General features: G+C 50.2%; 1 protein-coding gene across 2 annotated transcripts in view; it reads left to right on the forward strand.

Annotated features, from left to right (window-relative positions):
* MORN5 (MORN repeat containing 5) overlaps positions 1–22,585 on the forward strand; it is a 29,399-nt gene that overhangs the window by 2,827 nt on the left and 3,987 nt on the right. The window contains exons 2-4 of one of the 2 annotated variants that reach the window (XM_084798156.1): positions 938–1,085; positions 3,041–3,152; positions 4,467–4,598. In XM_084798156.1, coding sequence (XP_084654282.1) covers positions 938–1,085; positions 3,041–3,152; positions 4,467–4,598 — 392 coding nt within the window. Of the gene's footprint in view, positions 1–937; positions 1,086–1,887; positions 2,207–3,040; positions 3,153–4,466; positions 4,599–22,585 lie in introns of those variants that run through there. The other variant, XM_084798157.1, reaches the window with a different exon arrangement.

Here is a 22,585-nt window from a genome sequence, read left to right on the forward strand (position 1 = left end):
GTTGGTTTTTTGAGACAGGGTCTCTCTGTGTAGCCTTGGCTGTCCTGGACTCACTTTGTAGACCAGGCTGGCCTTGAACTCACAGAGATCTGCCTGCCTCTGCCTCCTGAGTGGTAGAATGAAAGGCATGCACCACAACGCTCATCTCTGACCTCTTGATCATGATTGGTTTTGGGAGCACTGCACAGTTGAGTTCTAGATAATTCTGTTTCAGAACATAGGGAAAGAAGAAAGACCATCCATATTTTGTAGCAGGCGCTGTGTATTATCTCCTCCTCACAGTGACTCCCATTTGACACACGAGAGAAGTAAGGTAAGATGCAGAGCTTGCCCAAAGTAACATTTGACAGAACAAGGACTTTTAAAAGGCAAGACTGCTGTGGCTTTGTGGGCAAGGCCAGGCTAGTCATAGTGGACCCAGGAGACACAGAATCTGCTCCCTAGCTGCTGGTCTCTCACAGTGTCTACTTTGTGGCTTTGATCTAGCGAGGAGGTATTTCAGTGAACAGTATAAACTACAGGACAGGCTTTAGGGAGGGGAGAGGAGCCGACCAAAAATTGCCCCATCTTAAACAAAAAAAAAAATTTTTTTTTTTTAGTTTTTTTTCCCCTAGGTTTACAAGACAGGGTTTCTCTGTGTAGGCTTGGCTCTCTTAGACTCACTTTGTAGACCAGGCTGGCCTCAAACTCACAGCGATCTGCTGCCTCTGCCTTCCAAGTGCTGGGATTAAAGGTATGTGCCACCACGCCCCACTTTTTTTTTTTTTTTTTTTTTTTTGAGGTTTTGAGGTTTTGATGAAAACAGAGCAACAGAAAAACTCTGACAGAATCTTGAGGGACAATGACCTCTGAAGATGTAGAGGGTAAACGTGTGAACATTTTTCTCTCTGTCCCCCGGCTGTCATGCCAAGCTCAGTGGCTTCCCATGTCCTTCCAGGATGGAGGGCAATGCAGAATACATCCTCCCTACTGACACAAGATACGTGGGGGAGATGAAGGACGGCATGTTCCACGGAGAAGGGACCCTGTTCTTCCCCAGTGGTAGCCGATTCGATGCCATCTGGGAGAAGGGATTGGTGGTGAAGGTGAGCAGCTGGGGTTTGGGGGAGGTCCCCAGGCAGGAAGAGCCCCGCTGCCTGCTGTAGCACCTGACCCTCCTCTCCCACTGCTCACCTCTTTCCACTCTCTCCTTTCCCCACTTGTCATTCTCCCAAGAGTCTAGGCTTCTCCTCCCCCCTGTTGTTTTGCTTACTGTCTGATCTTTGGCCACTGTCTCTACCTCTCTAAGATTCATGCTCCTCACGCTTAAACTGGAGACAATCACCTTGCCTACCCAGTGCCGCCATGACGGGTTACACCCCAATTCAGCATCTCAAATCCGCCTCCACTCACCATCTTATGGTTCTGGGCCTGGGAGTCTAAACAGAGCCAGCAGGGACACTCCAGGGGAGAATCCGGCTCCTCGCCTTTTCCCCTGGTGTCTAGAAGCTGCCTGCATGCCTTGGCTCCCGACCAGCAGTCACTCCACACTCTGCTTCCAGCATCCAGTTGCTTCTTCTCCCCTGCTCCCGCCATCTCATCCTCTCACTTGTCTACCTCTCTCTTGTAAGGATGCTCACAATGGGTGACTCCAGGGAAGTTCTTTTAGGGAGGGTGGGAACACGTACACAGATTCCTGCAGACGTGCTCAGCTTTTGAGCCATTTCCTAGCACACGGTGGGCACTCAGTAAGTATCACTGTCTCCTAAGCCATCTAATTCGAAGGTTCTGATCCTGGGGTTTATAGGGCATGAGCAGATATAGGGCATGAGCAGAGCACAACTTGGGGTCAGTGGAACCTCCTGACTTACACACACAAGAAAAGCCCCCGTGGATATGAAACTGTGGTTTTTCTATGGGAAAATGACTCCACTCTCGTGAGCTTCCCTGAGAGTGTGCTGGGCCTGACTCATGACCTAAAAAAAGGCTAGTGCTTTTTCTTTTATAGCTCGGGGAACCTAAGCCTCAGGAAAGGGATGTGACTTGCCCAAGGTCACACAGTGAACAAATAGTGCGGTGGGAGTTTCCAGCCATGCTTCCTGATGCTCTGCGGCTGCAGTTCCTACATCCTGAGTCTCCCTCTAGCACTGAAACAACAAGAACAGAAAGCACGTGCCCGAACAAGAGGCTGTGGCTCCTGGCTCTGACCTTTCTAGCTACGACAATAGTAAGAGAAAAATAACAGCACGTGTGAGTGCTTCTCCTGTGTGTGTTAAGGACTCAGAGAAGGGCACCAGCAGATACACAGAAAGAGACTGGCTCCTGAGCTAGTGGAAGCTGGGGCACAGTCTGTCCTCTGTAAGCTGGAGGCCCAGGAGAAGCCAGCACTGTAGTTCTTGTCCAAATGGAAAGGCTGAGAACCTAGAGAGGTGATGGGGTGAGCGCCAGGCAGAGGCCAGCCATGCCAATGCCCAGGGCCAGGAGGAAATGGGTATGCCAGCACAGCTGAGAGCACAGTGGTCCCTCCTTTGCCCTGGGTTCTGATCAGGTGGCCTTGAACAGAACAGACAGCGCATGCATGAAAGTGATCTCTGTACTCAGTCCATTGTCTCAGATGCTAATCTCTTTGGGAAACACACATACACACACACACAGAGATACAGACACACACACTACACCACACACACACCACACACCACACACACACCACACATACCCCCCCCCCACACACACACATGACTCCCAGCATAGCTTGGCATGTACCTATCTCACCAAATCCCCAGACACCCCTTTTATAGACGGGCTCTATCATCCTAATCCTATAAACGAAGGAGCCAAGAGAGTAGGTTGCCTGCCCAGCACGGTGCAAAGCCCCCATGCTTTCTGTGTCAAGCACAGGGTTCGGTGCTGTCTCCGTCTCCCCTAATCCTCACAACCAGGGCCACCATGACAGTTGTCACTTCTTTCCTGTGGCAGTGAGAAGCCAACTGTTGCCTTGGCAACAACCGGAAGGGCCTTGGCTTGGGCTTCCTCTGGTGCCCGCCTGCTTCTTTCCTCCCAGGGCCAGTACACCTTCACGGATGGGCTGGAGTACGAGGACAAACACTGGCACTACTGCGACAGCTACGACCGGAGGTTCTACACGGAGATCTGCTTCGGCCTGAAGCCCTCAGGTAGCACACCTACACTGAGTGGGAGACCAGCGGTGTTAGGGATGCGTCCCTGGCCCTCGCGGAACCATCTCAAGGGGAAGACAGACCCAGGAGAGCCACAGAGGCCAGAGCTCTCACACCTCAGCCCCACCAGGCTGACCTGGAGATGAGGCCAAGAGACTCTGCCTCTCTGTGCCTCATCTTTCCCCTCCTGAATCAGGGCAGCAGTGTTTTCTGCCTTATGAGTCCATTGGCAATAAGAGAGTTTGAACCTAGAACAGTGCTTTACATGCATGTTGGGTACATACAGCTGCCATGCTAAAAATATGTAAGCGCTAGCAAGAGGGTGGGAAAACGGGCAGAGAGGCTGATGGAAGCTGTGCTTTGTGGGCTGGGTCCTGGCCGAGGCTTTCTCTAGTCCCTATCTTGTTTCTTTGACTGTCCAGGGTGCCCTACATGACCACCCCCGCCTCCACATTGCTCTAAGATGGCCACTGGCCTGAGGTTGAGGCACTGTGAATGGCTTCAAAGCCACTGGCATGGAGAAGGCGGTCAGTAATCACTGCCCATACACAGGTGATTTGTCTAGAGTCAGGGTCAAGTGTACAGTTAGACAAGATTAGAGGATTTGCTTTTGCAGGATACAGACCTGTAAACACGGCATGGGGGCCATTCAGTTTTCTGCTCAGAGAAAGGGAAATCCAGAATTTACAATTAAAAAGAGATAACAATGGGAAATCCCAGCATCCCCCTTTACTCCAGCCAGGACATGCTAAGCCCTAAAATGTCTATATGATTTTCTTTCCCTCCTGGGGTTTCAGCAGCCCTGACTTAGGAATCAGACTCAGACCCACTTAGCCCCCAGGTCCCAGGGCCAGACTGCTTCCTAGCTTCCTAGCACTGAGCCTGTTACTCGACCTGAGTTCTTTTCTCTGTAAGACGGGGCTGCTCTGGGGATTACCTGAGACTGGAGGTGCCAAATGTCTAGCACACAAGAAACAGTGAATGGTACCGTCATGACCATTTTGGAAAATGTCCAGATGCAGGGCTTGGTCTGCCTCAGGGTTACTCTGACCTCAGAACTTTGTCGTGGTGGCCCAAGAAATGGATGAGGGTGAAGGCAGAGAAGGCAACGGTCCAGTTCCCGAGGCCTTTCCCACAGTCCCTTTGCCAAAAGCTCCCTGGGATTTGTTCTTGCTGACTTTTCTCTTGGCCCTGCTAAGGGAATGTTTGGCTCCATAGTGGTGCCAGCCACACATCAGCCAGAGGTGACATTTGAGCACTGGGTTTGCGAGTGGCCATATGATATACTGATGTCCTTTGTGCCTCCTCAAGGTATCTCTCAGCTCACCAATATGGACCCACCCAGAACTATCCCTCCAGGCTGCTATGACTGCGGAGACGGCTTCTATGACCCCGTCACCAGGATCATCAAGGACTACCGGAACCGCTTTCTGAGAAATGCTGGTAGGTGTATGCTGACACCATGGACACTTTTTCTCTTCACCTACAGGGATGGCTAAACACATGTGTGCATGTGCTTGTGCATCTAGTAAGAAAGAGACAAATGTGGGTTATCTGGATGTCTCCTTGAACTCATGGCTGGCAAGTCTGTTTGCTGCCACAGCTTGAGAGCAAGGACACTCATAGCTTAACTGTGACAGCACTTAAGTGTGCTGCTGAGAGAGTAAGGCACGGCCTTTTGTATGGATCCCTTCACCTCGCATTAGTGGCCTCCTATTGTGTTCTAGACGCCATGCTTGGTGCTGGGTAGAGCAGAGAGAAGCTGGCCCCTGGCCCCTTCCCACTGGGGCTGATACTCTGACGTGAGGACTGTAAATAGTTGACTGCATCCTGGAGCAGGCCGTCAGTGAAAGGCATGGCCCTGGAAGAGAAGGGTGGGGGGCACCATAAAGGAGTGGCTTAGGGTCCCTAGTCCAGATCCAAGGTATCAGGGGTTTAGAGAAGAACATGGCATCTCAGCTGGCACCTAGAAATTGACCTTGGACATGGGGAGGAAGTTTGTCAGAGGAAAAGCATAGACCTGGCCAGAGAGGAGTCGTTCCATGTAGTCCAGGAAGCCTGGCTGCTCTCAGCTAGCTGGCAGACACAGAACTTCATCTGAGTGAGAGAATCCCAAGGCTGATGAGACCTTACAGTGACCTGACTCCCAGGGCACAGTGGACAAACAAGAACGTGGATGTTTCTATGTTGCGTGGGGTCACACTTGTTTTCCTGGAGTCATAGGCCCTTCAAGGTAATAACAGCTATGGGCCTCCTCAGAGACTTGTCCACACATGTACAGGCATGTGTGTGCACACATGCGTGCACACATACACACACACACAGAGACAGACAGAGACACAGAACAAGAGTGAGATCTGCATATAATTTAAAGGAATTTATAGTCTCTGTGGGGAAGCCTCTCTGTGGGGAGGAAGTTCCAAGTGGAACAATGGCCCAGTGGCAGTAGACAGCATACCCTTGCCTCAGTCAGTGGGGATGTCAGAACGTCGCCTGTAGGGCTGGCATGAGAGCTGAGGCAACTATCTGGTGATCCTACAGCTGGAATTCAGAACTTCTCTGAAAGGAATGTGCTGACTACTTAGATCCAGGGGCTCAGGCCCACATTTCCCTGGTGACGTCCCTTCTTCTGTAGGCACTGTGTCTCAGGATGATGTTAGCCTCAGAAAGCTACCTCAGCCCGTGCTCAACAGGGCTATTTCCCAAAGGGCCTATCACATGCTAATGTCCCGCCCACTTTTATATCAACTGTAGTTGAATACCTAATTCTGTCAGCGGTTGCTTAATGGCCATCAGGTCCATGTGAGAAGGAACTCTGTGTCATCAGTCAGGACTGGTCAAGAAAATCAGAAGAAGCGGCTGTCAGAGCCTGGGCTATATGGCCAGCACTGAGAAAGTTCCAAGAGGCCAGGTGAGAAAGTCAGTCACATCTGAAGCAGCTGCACCTCCAGGCCCAGGGCCCAGGGCGGCAGTGGAGTCACAGGAACTGAGTGGAAGCACTAAGGAGCTGCAGCGAGGGGCACCCCTGGGCCGCAGCTGGCCTGAGGGGCAGCGCCCAGTGGGCTCTCTGAGGAGTGCAGCGATGCTGTTTCTGGATGCGCAGAACACACTGACACTGGATGTGAAATGCCAATGCTGAGCAACACTAGCAAGCAAAACAGATGGAATCAGAGCACACTGTGCCTCTGCTGTCGCACCCCCACCCCCACCGCACACAGAGCAGACTGAACAGCAGTGCCTCCTGCCTGGCCCAGCCACCCCTCACAATGCTCCTGGGGCAGGTGCATTTTTCTACAGATGCCAGAACTTCCCAGTATCGGTGTATCCTCTGTGTCCCAGATCTGTGCCTCGTCTCCAAACACAGGGCTAGCACACGCTGTCAATGAGGTGAAGTGTCCTTCCTGGAAATACAAAGAACCTGGCATCTCATCCCCTCAGCGGATATAAAAGCCCGCCCACCCTGCAACCATGTTCAGCTAATAATTTCTAATCAGTCCTGCCTGAAGAACTTATAACCAGCCAGTCACTGCCACTGTCAGCTGTCCTTCTATGAACACGACAGGGGAAGCGCATGCAGAGCTAGGGGAATGCACAGAAAGACCAAGGCTGTGGGCACAAATAAACCTGCACAGAGGGGGAGGGGTGCAGGAGCTGCCATTGCTGCATCCTTGCCCGGCCATGAGGCTGAAGATAACACTTGTAAACTCTTTCTTCTGCTTTCACATAACGTCCTATTAGCCTCCAGCTTTACTTTCCCTCTGGCCTACTTTTTTGTTTGTTTGAAATCTAGCAAGGTGACCTAAACTGTCATTTACAAGGGGCCTGAATCTGAGTCCTGCCCAAAAAGTCTGAACAGAACCAATCTGGCTGTGCAGTGGTTGGCTCTGTTTTTAAGTTTCTACCAGCAGTGAAAGTGTTAACGCCTGGCTTCCCAATAGTGGTTCTTTTGCCTGACTTTATAACAGCAACCCAGTTAGTCCAGCAGCCAGGAGCAGTCACTGCAGCCTGTCTAGTGCTCTCTTCCGTGCTAAGCTCCTTGGAGCCACCATTACATCACCTGACAGGACCCTCCCCCACCTCACCCCACCCCTCTGACCCCCAGAGAACTGAGACCTCTAAACCAGTAAAGATCAAAGCTGTAGGGCAAAAAGTCTCCCTAAAGCCCGACACCCTGCCCGGGCATACCTCAGCACCAAACCCAGTCCTAGCACACAGCAGGTAGGAAGCTGGGCTGGTGTCTGCTGTGCATGAGGCCTGAGGGTGACAAAGAAAAGTAAGGCTATGTGACCCAGGTAGAGCAAGGAAGGAACAGGAACTGTGAACTGGGGGTGAGGGTGCGTGTATTTCTTTCACGTCTTAAATGTGTTTGACTATGAAGTTCACTGGGAAGTGGGGCAGTGAGAACGTTTGGCAGAAATGGGTCTGTATGACATATCTTCTGGAACATTCTGGAGCACAGCATAGCAGTTAAATCTCTGTAAAGTTATGGTGGGAGTGCATGTGATTCATCTGAAGCTTTTAAGGTTTGAGTTGCGTTCCAGTCCTGTCTCCCCAGAGTGGCATCCTGGTCCAGTGAAGACTCATAACCTAACTTTCAAGATAGACACAGAAGTACACAATGGCAAGATGATGGGATATGGACCGTAGTGGGCAGAATTAGTGGGTAAGCGGGAGATGGAGGAGAGGGAAATAGATTGAAGTAGAGAAAAGGGCTCACAGAGGTAATGGGTCTTAAAGAATGAACAGCCGGGGTGTGGTTTAGGCGGTAGACTGTTCCTCTCATATGCACAGTACACATAAGCCAGATGTGGTGGCACACGCCTGTAATCCCAGCACTTGCGAGGTGGCGGCAGCACCAGGAGGGCATGGTTCTCATGTATACAGCAAGTGTGAGGCTGGCCTGGCCAGATGTGACTTGGCCAGCACACACAAGCAATGGATACATAGTGGTTACATGAGCCAGTCAGGGGAGAGCATTCCAGGCAGAGTGAATGTCATGATCAGAGAACCAGAAAGTTCTAGAAGAAGCCATTCTCAGTGATGTACTTAAACGTTGGGGGCACTTGGAGGATAGAACCAGTGGTTTGCTTGGCAGGTGTTTACGGACACTCTCTGTGGGTCTGGATCTGGGCTGTGTGCATGATAGCAGAATCTTCTCCCAGGGAGCAGGAAAGACAGGTGAGAAAGTTGTCCTAACCAAACCCAGAGGCAGGCAGGGCCAGGGAAGCTTCACAGTGCATCTTTGAAGCCAACACAAGAGAGAAGCACAGCAGGGTAAGACGGTGGGTAGGGGTAGGCAACTGACAGGGCCTGGGTGGCACAGGCTGGTAGCCCACAAACCTGCATTAAAGTTCTAGCCCCAGGCCTCTGAATGCTGGAACCTTCCCTCTGGGGCTGTTTTCTTTGTCTGTAAATGAAATGGTTGGGCTGGATAATCCCAAGTGTCCATCTTACCTTAAGAGTCTGTAATGGAAAGAAACAGAACCAAAGGGGCTGATGAGGTGGCTCAGTGGTTAAAAGCACTGTCTGCTTTTCCAAAGGACCCGGGTTCAGTTCCCAGCACCCACATGTCAGCTTACAAGTGTCTGTAACTCCAGTTCCAGGGACTCTGACATCTTCATACCAATGCACATAGAATAAAAAAAAAAAAGAAAGAAAGAAAGAAAGAAAGAAAGAAAGAAAGAAAGAAAGAGAACCAAAGAGTATTTTGGTCCTGATATAAGACAGATAAAGTTTGGAGTGTCCAGAAAACCACTAAAGGGGGAATCTCTCTGGCCAACTAGCCATTAGCCTGACCCTCCTCCCCATATGAGGAATGACATGTGCTCTTGTCCACCTTGTCTTCATGGGGCCCCTCTCCCTACATTCCAAAGTGGCACACCACTTTAATCCCAGCCCTTAGGAGGCAGAGGCAAATGAACCTCAGTGAGTTCAAGGCCAGCCTGGTCTACAAAGAGAGTTTGAGGACAGCCAGGGCTGTTACACAGAGAAGCTCGGTTTTGAAAAAAACAAAACAACCCCCCCCCCAAAAAGTGCTCCCGGTTTGCAGCCTGGGGCCTGAGCTACTGGCCTATGGCCCTGATGTGGCCATCTACCTGTCTCACACAGTTTCCTGAGGCTGAAGGCTGGTATCACCAACCCACCTACAGCTGGGCTCTCAGAGTTACATATACCCAGCACAGGGACCAGTTATGAGTCTATGTGTTAACCATTACCCACCCAGTCTTTAAAGAAGCTTCTCTGACCAAAGCTGAGAGCAGCACACATATGTGAGTATAAACATAAATATTTAGATGCAGTTTTGACAGCGTGACCATTTAGTGAAACAACAGCTGTAGGCCACAGTCCTCCTCACCCTCCGTGTAGTGTTGTTGTATGTTGTCTGTCACCGACAACCCCCGCCCCTTCACCCCCTACCCCCCCCCCCCCCCCCCGGCCACTGCCCAGGCTTCACGATCCTCTCAGAAGTGACTTTTGATCTGGTTTACAGCATGAGGTATGAATTCCAGCAGGCGGGTTTCCCCGTAGCCTTCGTTCCACTATTGCACCAAAGGGCACATTGCCCAGGGAGGTCAGTGTTGTGACATGCAGGGTCTGGCTTGTCCTCCCTCCCCCTGCAGCCTGCCCAGCACCCTCTGGAACTATCTAGGCTAGCCAGCAGGAAAAGTACTTCCTGCTCAATTTGAAATTGGTTCCTCTATGGACACCTACTTTGAAGGAAGTGATAGCCTAGGGCAGTAGTAAAGACTGTGGATTTGTGTTTGTTTGTTTGTTTGTTTGTTTGTTTTTGGTTGGTTTTTGTTTGTTTTGCCTTGGCTCCTTCCCTGTCTCTGAAGCAAGCTTCAGGCTTCACTGGGAGGCCCCAGCTGTTGCTAAACCATGAACATACATGAAGAGCCACATTGTCTGGACATGGACTTTAGAAATACCTTTCTTCTCTTTTTTAATGTGCACGGTGTGTTGCCAGCACTGTACGTTTGTGCACTGTTTGCCTGCCTGTGCACACAGAGGCCAGAAGAGCGCAATAGATCCCCTGGAGCTATAGTTGCCGATAACCACTGAGGGTGATGGGAATGGAACCCAGGTCCTCTGGGAAAACATGCAGTGCTTTTAACCACTGAGCCATCTCACCAGCCCTAAGAGATACCTTTCTTAACTGACAACCGTGGCACCTGCATTGATGGATTACTGTGAAAATTAACTTTGCTTTTGAGACAAAGTCTTGCTATGTTGCTCAGGCTAGCCTTGAACTCCTGGGCTCACACAAACCTCCTGTTTCAGCCTTCTGAGTAGCTAGCTTTACAGACATGCAAGCCTGTTCTAGGCTTTTTAGCGATAATTTAAATCCATCCTTGCTTTTATTAAACTGGGTTTGAAAGCCTCCAGTATAGCAGGTCAGGCAGGCAGCCTGGGCTCTCTTGAGTCTGGCTCCTCACCTGTGCTGGTTACTTTTAAGTATCAACTTGACACAGTTCAGAATCACCTAGGAAGAGAGTATCAGTGGAGTAGTCTTGATCAGGTTGTCTTATGGGCACGTCTGCAGCCATTGAGATAAGAAGACCTTTCTATTGTGGGTGGCACCATCCCCTAGGCAGGACTATGTACGAGTGGAGGAAACAAGCTGAGCACTGCCGCAGATGCATTCACTCACCGTTCTCTGCTCTTGACTTGGTGTGATGCGAGCGACCAGTTCTCTCAAGCTCCTGCTACCTTGTTTCCAGGACTATAAGCCAGAACTGTGGGCCAAATACTTTCTTTCTCTCTCCCTTAAGGAGCTTTTGTCAGGGTGTTTCATCACAGCAACAGGAAAGGCACATGCCCATGAGCACATCAGGAGTGTTTTTCCTCATGACCGGACACATAACACAAGCCTGGGTGCATGCGTGTACTCTGCACATGCAATGTTCAGCATTTTCCACTGTGCTCATTGTTACGTGCTGGCTGGCACGCACTAAGCTGATCCCATAGCTCTCTCCAAGGACTGCTGGAGGTAGCCTTTCCTGGCCTCCCTCTCCTCCGTGGCCTCAGAAGCTTCTGAAGCAGGGCTTAGCCTGGGACAGAGACGTGAGCTCCTTTACTGGGGAGCTCACGAGGTCGGGATCTATGTGACTATGCCTAACTCATCACTGTTCTTAGCACCTCACAGGCACCGCAATCTGATCAAGTCTTTGTAAAAGGAAAAACAGACAGGCGGAGCACTTCCTCACACGTCTCACATAGTCTCCCACAAAAACTCAAAGTTCAATTCCCTGTACACAATAGACAGACAATGTGCTACTTTGAATAAAAACAATCTACTGTATTTCTATGTAGTGCCAAGGTTTCAGACCATCTTTCCTGCCTTCACAGGTGGCTCCTGGGCCAGATCTGATCTGCAGAGCTTGTGTTTGGTTGGCTTGAGCTCCTGGGTGAGGCACGCACTACTCAGGTCCCTGCTGTGTAACCTCCTGGCATCAATCACGTCTGTCCACCTTAAAACCTTCTCCTGTGCCCTGAGCCGCGTGTCTGGAATGGGGATGTCCTGAGATTAGAACGTCAGGTCTCAGAGTGTCGGATGACAACGGTACAATTGTTCCACTTCCCCCGTCAGTCATCTTTCCATTCTTTCCTGGAGATTTCTGTTTGGGGACAACAAGCTGTAAGCAACAGCCACTGGACGAAGTTATTGTATACCCCTCTAAGCATAGCAAATGCAACAAAACAGGCTCACGTCTAGGACCTTTTGTCCAATGGGAGGCATGAGGTCTGGGCGAGGTGGTGCAGTGATTCAGAACTCAGGGCTTGGAACCCCTGGGCTGATATCCCCCCACAGATAGGCTGTGTGGTCGTGGAAAACTCACTTTTCCTCTAAGAGCCTCAGTTTCCTCATCCATATAATGGGTATGCCAACAGTACCTCTCTGGAGGAGCTGTGGGGAGAAGGGAGCTTACCTGCATGACTTCACAGCCCAGCACCTGGCCTAGCCATGTGCTCAGGGATGGCCTCCTGAGGCAGCCATCAGTGAGATGATTACTGACTCAGTCTGCAGGAGGAGGAGGAAGGTGGGCCCTGGGGCTTGTTTTGTTTTCTCTGGGTGCTGAGGAGTGAGGAAGTCCCTTGGGAGCCAGTGTGATTGGCTATGCTAATCTTGCTGCCTCCTGGGTTCTGCTTGGGAAAGGAAATGCTGCTGAGAGCTGAGGGTCTCGAGCTCCTCATTCACAGCACTCAGCCCTCCGGGCTCACCTCGCACCCTCCTGCGTGTTCTAACACCGTGTTCAAGTCCAGCCATCAGCCATCCATCAGTGAGCATCTACAGACAGCCTTTCCTTCTTCCCTCCACGTGCCCCTGGCCTCCTAATCTCTTAGCAAAGAGCCAAAGGCCGAGATGTCTGCCTGATACTGGCTTCACCTGTACAGGCAGCACTCAGGGTGACAAGGCTGGGAAAGAGTGCTCACTGGGGAGGAGCCTGGCCAGGGCCTGTGCTTGGGACCTTCTCCTCACATCTGCTCTAAGTGGATAACTTGTATGACCTGTAGTCTGTAATGTGATACCTTGGGTCTGGCAGACTAACAGCTTCCTTATGGCATACTGGAGAGATGCCTCAGTGGCTAAAATCATTTGCAGCTCGTGCAGAGGACCTGTGTCCAATTCCCAGCCCCACATGGTGGCTTACAGCCCTTTCTGTAACTCCAGTTCCAGGGAATCCAACACTGGCTTGTGTGAGCAACAGGCACATACACGGAACACAGACATCAGGCAGGCAAAATACTCATACACATAAAATAAAAAGAAATAAATAAACAATAAATAAAAATAAGCCTTTAAGAACAGAATTTGCTTCTGGTTGGTCACACAGCTTTTGATGAAGTTAGACCCAAACCCAAAGCCTGTTTCCTGTGGTTCAAATGTGAACATCATGCCTCATGTAGATGTACACACATGTAGAAGGGTTGTGTCCCAGGTGTTCTCAGGAGGTGAAGCCGCAGGGAAGTCCTTAGGTCATTGGGAGCATGCCATTTAAAGGGCCTGTGAGACCTCCATGCCAGTTTCTCTGCTTGGCTTGCTGGCTTGCTTGCAATTTCACAGCCTTAACAGAGGCCCAAAGCAACCAGGCTGCTACTCTTGAACTGGAACCTTTTACAACATGAGCGAAACAGACTTTCTTTCTCTATAAGTTAATTGCCTCAGTTATTTTGTTATAGTCACAGGAAGCTAGTTAATTACGCTATTCTTTTCTTCTTGCCAGTTGGTGCACTAATTCATTTTGTGCTCATCAGTCTCCTCTTTAGACAAGGACACGCCTGATTCATAATTGTTCCTCTAGCAAACACAGTCACTGGCACCCACCTGGAGCTCAGTGCGGTTCCTAAACGGATGAAAAGGCTCACTCTCGAGTCTTAAGACAAAACCACCACAGCCTCCCAAATTAAACATAACCTTATTTTGAAAAGAGGTCCTTTATACACTGTGATCCAATATGGGAGCATTTGAAGATATTCGGGATAATTACCTTTAATACGATGAAAAATCAAGAGATTAACTAAGGCTGCCCCATCCACACATGATGCCTTCACCCTTCTCAGGAAGGATAGGCCAAAGCCATGTCGGCATTTTGTTCCTGTATCTCTTTCATGTAGCTGTTGCTTGCCTCCACAGCACTAGTAGGAATCACTTTCGAGAGAACTGTGCCACTAATCCTTACTCCCTCCCCCCAATTAATGACACCCCATGCGAGCATCTCCAATGAAAGGCACATTATTAATATTCAAGGAAAAAAAACCCTCGTAACCATTTTAGCAGATACAGCTAACAATGAACTAAATTTGCTTTGTGCGAGACAGAGAGTGAGCATCCCAAATTAGTTTATGTAAAAGCTGAAATCCTCCCCTGAAAGGTCTCGGTACCATCCTCAAAGAATATCCCGATCATCAGCAGTGCCGTCAAGATTCCCGCCAACATTATCCCCTTTGTTGTCTGAAATGTAGAATCAAGCACATCTGGCAAATGTCCTGGAGCTCACACATCTCTCAAACGACATCTAATTCCCAGTGGTGAAAGAGAACGCCACCGCTTAATCGCGCTACTCTTCAAAATAGCACCGACTTTCCTTCAATCAGAAACAATGGCTTTGCTTTCTTAAAAATATCACAGGCCAGTGAGGACCGTTTTCACTCTTAAACCTCTGGGCCCCAGACAGAATTCAAAATTAAGACCACGAACCTCACTTGAATGCACGCTTGGTCCGTGGGCAGCGGGAAGAAGGGTTGTGACCCGGCTCGTGTGGTCTGGAGCCCTTGGGAGGAAGATGGAGATGAAGATAGTGATGTGAGCTGATTGAAAATCTACCATCTTGTAGGAGGGCGGTCCTCCCCTCAGCTGTATTGGCAAACTAACGCTCAGTGAGGTTAAGGAGTTTCCCCCAGGAAGTTCAGCATGCGCAGGAGTCATGCTTAGATTCATCTGCCTTCTCCTCCTTCCATGCTGCCAGGCCTGTTCACAGGGCCCGGGCAAGTCGCCCCTGCCAACTTCAGAAAATGCCCACTGCAGACTGCATACCTGAAGGTGGAAGGCCACTTTAGTCTTCTGGAGTTTAAACAGTTGAAATCTGTAAACATCCTAACTGTCCAACAGGAGGGGACCCGCGTGGGATGTTCTTGTGACGGTGTGACTGAGCGCCCCTGCTGTCTCAGGCCCGAGCACCCACCTCAGATGACACCAGCAGCCTTGATAAGTAGCTCTGTGGCTCTCCCGACCGTTGCCCGCTCTGCAGATGGTGAGACTCAGGTGAGGCGAAATCCCTGGTTCAAGGTCAGCAGAGCTGGAAGCAAGACCCATGTCTAGTTGGCTCCAAAGCTAAATAACAATGGCATTCAGGCTGGCTCTGAGTGAGAAAGTGGGGATTGCTAGTGAAAGGACCAAGGGCCTTCCCAGCACCAGAGAGACAAAAACAGTCTGAACTACAGATGGCTACTTCTACTTAGCCGGGCCCTCTGTTTGCGTTGTGCTCACAATATGGCTCAGAAAGCAATTCCTCCAGTGCTACGGACAGTTGAGACTGCTTTCATCTTAAAGCAGCTGCTTCCCCTAAGAGGGCCCATCCCATGCATGACCCCCACATCGCCAGCTGTGGTCCAGCCAGGGCTAGAACCCTGATTTCCCCACTGCCAATCACACAGCTCCTGCCCCAAACCCATGCTACCTCTCCATGGAGCCTCCCTGGGGTTTTCTGTAAGATGGCCAGTGAGGCTCCCCGCACAGCCCCTCCTACTGCTAGCTCTCTAGCAAGACAAAAGGCAATTTACCCAAATGTTATAATCACCTGGAGGCTGGCATGCAGGGGCATCCCTGCTTTGTCTGTGGTATTGTCGGCAGCGCTGTAATGAGGGCTTTGTGGAGGGATAATATCACTCCTGTGACTGCCAGATAAAATGCCCCCACAGATCACACGGCCCTCCCTGCAGACGTGGGTATCTGCCTCAGCAGAAGGCATAGGAACACTGCAACCTCCACTGTGCCAGCAGCTTACCCCATCCCTGGCCTTTGCTTAACACATGGGGAAACCGAGGCTCAGGAAGTGTGTTACTTGCTGCTAATTGCCTCCGTTAAAGGGAAGAGCCAGCATTTGAACCCAGGTCTCTCCAATACTATAGGTAAAGCTATGGACCCTTTCCCCTGAAAGTTACTGTTGAACCTGCCAAGAGAAACTGGCCTAAAAAGGGTAAGATTGGCCATCGGGAAGCCATCCATGGGTCCCTGTCAAGACCCGTGCTTGGTAACAACAGCCCTGCTGCTGTCTCTTTCCTGGCTTGCAGAATTGCCCACTGTCACCTCATCACTTCAAAGGACTTGGAAATCCCCCTTCCAGCTGCAGGCCTCTTGGACCCTGGTAACAATACCTTCCTGCCCCCATGGCAGTCTCCTGGAGGCATCCAGAGGCCACAGCGGCTTCCCTTTCCTCAGCTGGAACCAGCCTGGCCAGCATGGTTTTCTTTGTCTCCTTTAGTAGAAGTAAGTGCAAGGCCATAGCCCAAGGGCAGAAGCCTTACTTCTCTTCCTCAGTTCTGCTCTGGAAGTCGGGGACACAGCTGAAGCCCATTCCCTACCTCAGGCCCAAGAGAGGCAGAGCAGGCTAATGACCCAGGCTTGAGGACGGCTGGACCCACAGTCAGCTCTTGGAGCTGCAACTTACAAGCTGGGCAACTCTGAGCCGGTAGCTTCCCCACCCTATGTCCAGAGTCCTTATGTGAGAATTGGGAATAGTAGAGGACTTATTTTGTAGGCATGTAGCGAGCATGAGGCTGATACAGACAGTATAATGGGAACAGAGTATAGCTCTGCCCATGGCACAGTGCATGCCAGCGATCACCACAATGGTGATTATTTGTACCAAGGATAAAAGTCGAAAGCAAGTGTGTCCTTCACACCACACACCCAATGACCCAGGCTCCCCTTGGTAGGCTGTTCTTTGGCCTTAACCCACCTGCCTTTGATGCTATGTTCAAAACTGAACCAGTAGCCTGCAGCTTCCAGATCTCTTCTTAGCGTTTGGTCTGGGAACATGGGCCCCTCATCCCTGTCCTTTTTTATCCACCTAGAGACCCCCTGATACTCTAGACTCAGGCCCTCACTGAGCCCCAGTGTACATGAGGGTTTCATAGGACACAGAGCTCTCCCCAACACCCCAATGCAGAGTAGAGACGAGTACTGACAACACAGCGGGCACAGGAAGCGTGGGGCCTTCAGGATAGCCCAAGTGCTCAAATAAAGCACAAATGACATATGGAAAGCAGTCCAACATGCTTCCACGTGGCCTGTGATGCCCATGTTCACATTTAATTTAAAATAGTAAGTATGAGATTCTTTCTTACAAAACCAGGAATGCCCTCATTTCTCTGGTACCCAGAGCTGGGATTATAGTGTGCTGGATATACGCCTGTGACCCACCTGTGTGGTTGAGAATAATGGCCCAGAAGATGAGGTGTAAGGTTGGCCTTAAAGGCAAAGAGATGGGGTTTGTTCAGTGTAAGAGAAGGAACAATAGGGTGGGAGCACAGAACGCCAGGTCCCTAAGATGGAGCTCTGTGACTTTTTTTGTGTGTTAGAGGCTAGGGGGGAGGAGTTCAAGGCGGCTTCCCACTGCAGTGACATCTTAAGGGCTTTGATGGGTGTGTCCAAGTGGTTCTGAGCTGTGCATTCAAGCAGGGGACAGAGTGAAAAGAGTGAGTGGTTCGGGGGTTTGGCTTTGATCCCCAAGACAGCGAACAGTCAGTCAGGAGCTGCAGAAGGACTTCTTGGGAAACGACGCACAGCCACAGGCTGCAGCTGTGGAGAAAGACAGGAGGGGCTCTGTCCCTGCACCGCTGTGAACCTGGGGCAAGGCTTCTGCTCTCTGAGCCTCGCTCCCCTCCCTGTGATCCAGAGATGGCAGCTGACCTACAAAAGCCAGTGTTAAAGAGTACGTCCCATCCCTCCTGGATGTCCCCACTACCCCAGCCTAATCCAGCCTTTGGTGTATGCCAAGTGTATACTGGTTTCCGTCATCCATGTACAGCCAGGGACCAGGGCAAATGAAGAGACACTGTGAAATCAGGCTGACAGAGTGACTTTGGCTATGGCACTGAGTTTCTCTGAATTGTCTTGTTGCTGTGGCAGGCAGCCTGCATGTGGCTAACAAACACAAATCCGATTATCAGCCCTCAAATGGTAAGAACCAAGAGTAGGAACAGGCACCAACAGTTTGGGGTTTCGCACCCCACTATTCAGCATGCATTTCCTCTGGAGTGGTAGGGATGCCAGGCCAGCAGCCTCCATTCCTGAAGGGGTGCAGATGGTGGCTCTAGATTAGCATCACCCACAAGCCCAAGTCACCTGTGTATTGCCACCTCAGCAACGGGTTCTGTTCTTCGTTCCAACAATGTCAAACACTGACTGTGTGGCACTCAGTGAGGTGTCCCTAAGGCCTAGGGCCTTCCTAAAGGACTTCTGAGGTTCCTTTTGACTCTGGGCACCTTCCCCCTTGCCCAGCGACTGGAGCACCCACAACTCCACCACAGGCAGCACCAGCCATGCTTGCTTTCAGAAGCATTCATGAGGTCCACTGAGGTCGGGCATGCAGCATGCGTGCTGTGCTACAAACCTGACCCCAGAAGTGCTTCTAAAATTCTTAACATCCTTTCCCAGTGATAGCCCCCAGTGCACCCTAAACCTTGCCACTAGCATCACTGTTTCAATATATTAAAACAAAATACAAAATCAATTTGATATGAGGTTTCTCCAGCTTTACTTGGGCCGTTATGTGACTGCAATTCTGTTACACTGGCTATAGTTTCTTGGGAGGAGTATATATAGCAGAGAATTCTAGTGAAGTAAAAAAAAAAAAAGAGCCTGCAAATAGATTTCAAGGATAATAAAGTTGTTTTGCTTTCTAGAATTAATAACTAATCAAGTTTGAATGCATTAATTGTAATAGTTATTTTATTTTCAGTCTTACCATTTTATTTTTTCCCATCTGAATGGGCCTTGGCAAGCTTGTGGGTGCTGGGTTCTGCAGCTCTGCTTCCCAGGGGGTGGCATGGCTCCTCCTAATCCACTCCCAAGAGGGTGGTATTCCACTACAGAGTGAGACAAGAGCAGCCTAAGGCCCTTCACCTGCCTGCAGCATGCTCTGCCTGGGCAGACTTCTTAGTCAATATTGACAGTGCTGAGGCCTTTGCCTCAGGCCACCACTGCCAGAAAAGTTCAAAGCCTCCTTTTTGTTGGGAGTTGGGACAAGAATGCCAGGGCATTTGTGCGTTTGTGCTGAAGGTGGGGCAGAGCTATGGCGTGGACACCTGCCATGGGCTTAAAGTCTGAATTGATGTGTATCTCCCAGCCTGGACTCCTGTTTGCACTTACCCCAGGGGTAAGGAGTACTGCCCCGTGGCAGAAGTTTCCTTCCCCTGGGAGCCTAGTCTGGCCCTGACCTGATGCCAGCCTGGCCTTTAGGATGACAAGGTTGGCTCCTCACGTTGGCAATGCCTCTTCCTGGTACTTGTGATAACACACGGTTAGACTTCAGACACACACCCACTGCCACACTTAGCCATCCCCACACAGTGTGTCACACATACAGCAGAGTTCTGGGCATTACAGTGAGTACACTGCGCACTCAAACATAACCAATGGCACACTCACAGGCGCACAACTGTACATTGGGAATACCTGGGTAGAAATGGGCTTTGTGCCCATACACAAGCTAGCAGCTTCACTGAGCTCTCCCCCTCTGCCCCAATAGAGCAAAGAAGGAAATCATTAAACCTCCTAAGCTATCCTTATGGGAGGATGAATACACACACACACACACACACACACACACACACACACACACACACACACACACACACACACACGGCACAGCCCCCTTAGGCTCTGGGCTGGGCTGGGAGCCTCGTCCCCTCCCTGCTTTGTTCATTCTGAGTCTCCTCCCTTTCTCAGCCCACACCCTCCCCTCATCCTAGTGGGATCTGCATAGGAGTGGTGGCCACAGGGTTGCCTAGCCCAAAGGTGTGCCAAGAGCCCAGCTTGTGGAGACCCAGTGACTCCAACCTGTCTGTTTGTCCACCATGGCTCACCTGCCCGGCCTGTTCTCTTGGCTTTGAACAGAACCCATTAGCTGAGCTGTGCCTCTTGATCCTCATGGTGCCCATCCTATATAAGGAGCTCCTCCCTGGGGCTCCCCCACCCTATCTCTGGCAGGAATCCAGAAATCCCATGGGCATACTGGTGAGTCCCTTAAGGAACACTCCCTTGCAGTCATCCTGTTTGGGAATTAAAGGCCCATCAGAATGGCAGCCCTTGCTTTTACTTCCTAGGGACTCATGAAGTATCCTTCTTCCTGGCCAGGCCTCCCATGCCTCCTACAGAGGTCTGGTGTAGCTCACAGACAGATGGGATCCTGGTTCTAGATGAGGAAGAGCTGGTTACCCAGCATGCGGGTGGTTACTCTTCCCTCCCCCCCTCTCCCCACCCCTACACCCCCACCCCCAGTCTATCTGGCTCCAGAAATCCCACCTTGTGAGGACAACTAACTTCTGGCTCCTTTCTGGGTCTTTGGCATTTCCTGTGCACCAAGAGCTGTTCTAAGCGTGTTTCCAAAAATGACTTCATGGCAAAGCTGCCTGGCAGGGACATTTGTAGATGGAGAAACTGACCCAAGGAGGTGATAACCTCTTGCCCAAAGTAGCGGCACAGAGCCCCAAAGCCACTTTATGTGTATGGTGTGTGTGTGTGTGTGTGTGTGTGTGTGTGTGTGTGTGTGTGTGTGTGTATGTGTGTGCTTTCTTTGTGTTGCGCATATGGAGGCCAGAGATCAACTTCAGTGACTTATTGCTTTTAACCTTATTAATTTTGAGAATGGGTCTCTCATTGAGCCTGGAGCTGGCAAGCTAGCTTCATCTAAATTGCATCGCCAACAAGCCTGGGGTTCTACCTGTCTACCCCATCTGCAATGAAGGTACAGACACACATCGCCATGGCCAGCTCTTACACAGGAGCTAGGTGTCTGACACAAGTTTTTACACTTGTGTACCAAGCACTTCACCCACTGAGCCATCGCTCTAGCCCTCAATGGCCACACTCTTAGCCAGTGTACAGCCATACTGCCTCCCTTCCTGCTGGCCACCTGCGCAGTGACTGTTTACTTGCACAGTCCTCTTGTTCCCTCAATGTCATGCTGACCTGAAGACTGACCCACTGTCACCTTCTGTGACCTGGGCACAGCTTGGCAGGCCTGGCCCAGATCTGACCTATGCAGGCTGGCCTTTCTCTATCTTTGCTGTGAGGCAAGCCATGGGCCAGCCAGGCTTGGAGCCTCCTGCAAGTGGTTAGACCTCAGGTAAGATCCCAGGCCAGGTGCTAAGGTGCCCAACCTATTGCCCCAGGACACAAAGGTGGCGGCAGCTGGCACTCCTGGACATGCACTAGGCATGCCTCCCTACCCTCTGAGAAGCTTGCCCAAGGAGGAGGATATTCTTCTCTTTTGATCTCAGTCCCACAGAGTCAATGTATCACTTTTATGTCCCCAAGTTTACATTTCTTTATTCATTAGTTCACCATATAGTTATTAAGTTCTTTAAATGTGCTGGATCTGTGCTAGCCCATGATGACATGGCTGATCCACTCTGTCTGAAGCAACCCTAACCTTGGCTTCCTCATCAGGGAAGACTTTCATCCAGGCAGGGCCTGTGAGGCAGGAGAGCCCTATCTCCACAGATGGCGAGACCTTTGTCTCCGGACAAGTACATCCATAGGCCCTTTGCCAACCCCACAGATTTCACTACTATAGAAACTTAGACTTTTTCTGAAAGAAATCTCAAAGCATCACACTTACATTAACTGTTGTTTGCATTAAAAGGAATAATTAAATTTCAATGTTTTAAAGTATAGCACAGTTTGATATTAGCTCATTTAGGCCTTTCTTGATTTTTTTTTTTCCTGCTGAAGGCAGAATTTAAGTTCTCCTTGAGCACATGAGACAGGTGCTCTACCACTCAGCTGTACCTGGTCTGTTCTTATAGAAGGTCTATGTAGCCCAGGCTAGCCAGGAATTTCCTCACTCTCTGGCTTCAGACTTCTGGGGCAAATCTTCAGATCCACCTGGCCACTTATGTATGCTGGGTGGAGGGGTCTCTCACTGAGAACTTATCTCTAAGCCAGTGGCTCCCAACCTTCCCAATGCTGTGACCCTTTAATACGGTTCCTCATGTCATGATGACCTCCAAACATAAAATTCTTTTCATTGCTACTTCATAACTGTAATTTTGCTGCTGCTATGAATCGTAATGTAAATATCTGAGATGGAGGGTGTCTGATACATGACCCCAGAAGGGACTGAGACCCACAGGCTGAGAACCGCTGCTTTAATGGGGGAGGGAAGGCATTGTCTAAGAAAGGATTAAAGAAGCATGGTTTGAGGGGCCATGGGAGACAAAAGCAGTGAATGCTTTCCGCTTAGACAGCTGGCTGTGGGGAGAGCTTTGGCTTCCCTTGGAGAGCGGAGAGCGTGATGTCTGATCTGCAAGGAGCACACTGGGTTTTCATGCATTGAAAACACAATTTGTCTTAGAGCAGCTACAGTCACAAAAATCAGTGTTTCTCAGTACGCCCCATGCTCACTTTCTCTTATTCATAGCTACTGTTGTGTGGTACACTTGGTGAAATGGTGCATTCATATTGGCATTAATGTTGGGGAGCTAATTTAACTTAAGCCTAGGGCGTATTCAAATCCCCATTTCTTTCCCTAACATTCACTTTCTGTTCCAGGATTTCTTCTGGGACATCATTTGATATGTAGTTGTGTCTTCACAGGCTCTTTTTAGGTGTGAGATGTTGCCCCTTTTTCTTTTTCTTTTCTTTCTTTTTTTTTTTTAACTTAGTGTGTTGTGTTTGTTTGTTTTGAGACAGGATCTCTTTA

The sequence above is a fragment of the Acomys minous genome (assembly GCF_964271855.1).
Source record: "Acomys minous genome assembly, chromosome: 10".
Classification (NCBI taxonomy): Eukaryota; Metazoa; Chordata; class Mammalia; order Rodentia; family Muridae; genus Acomys; species Acomys minous.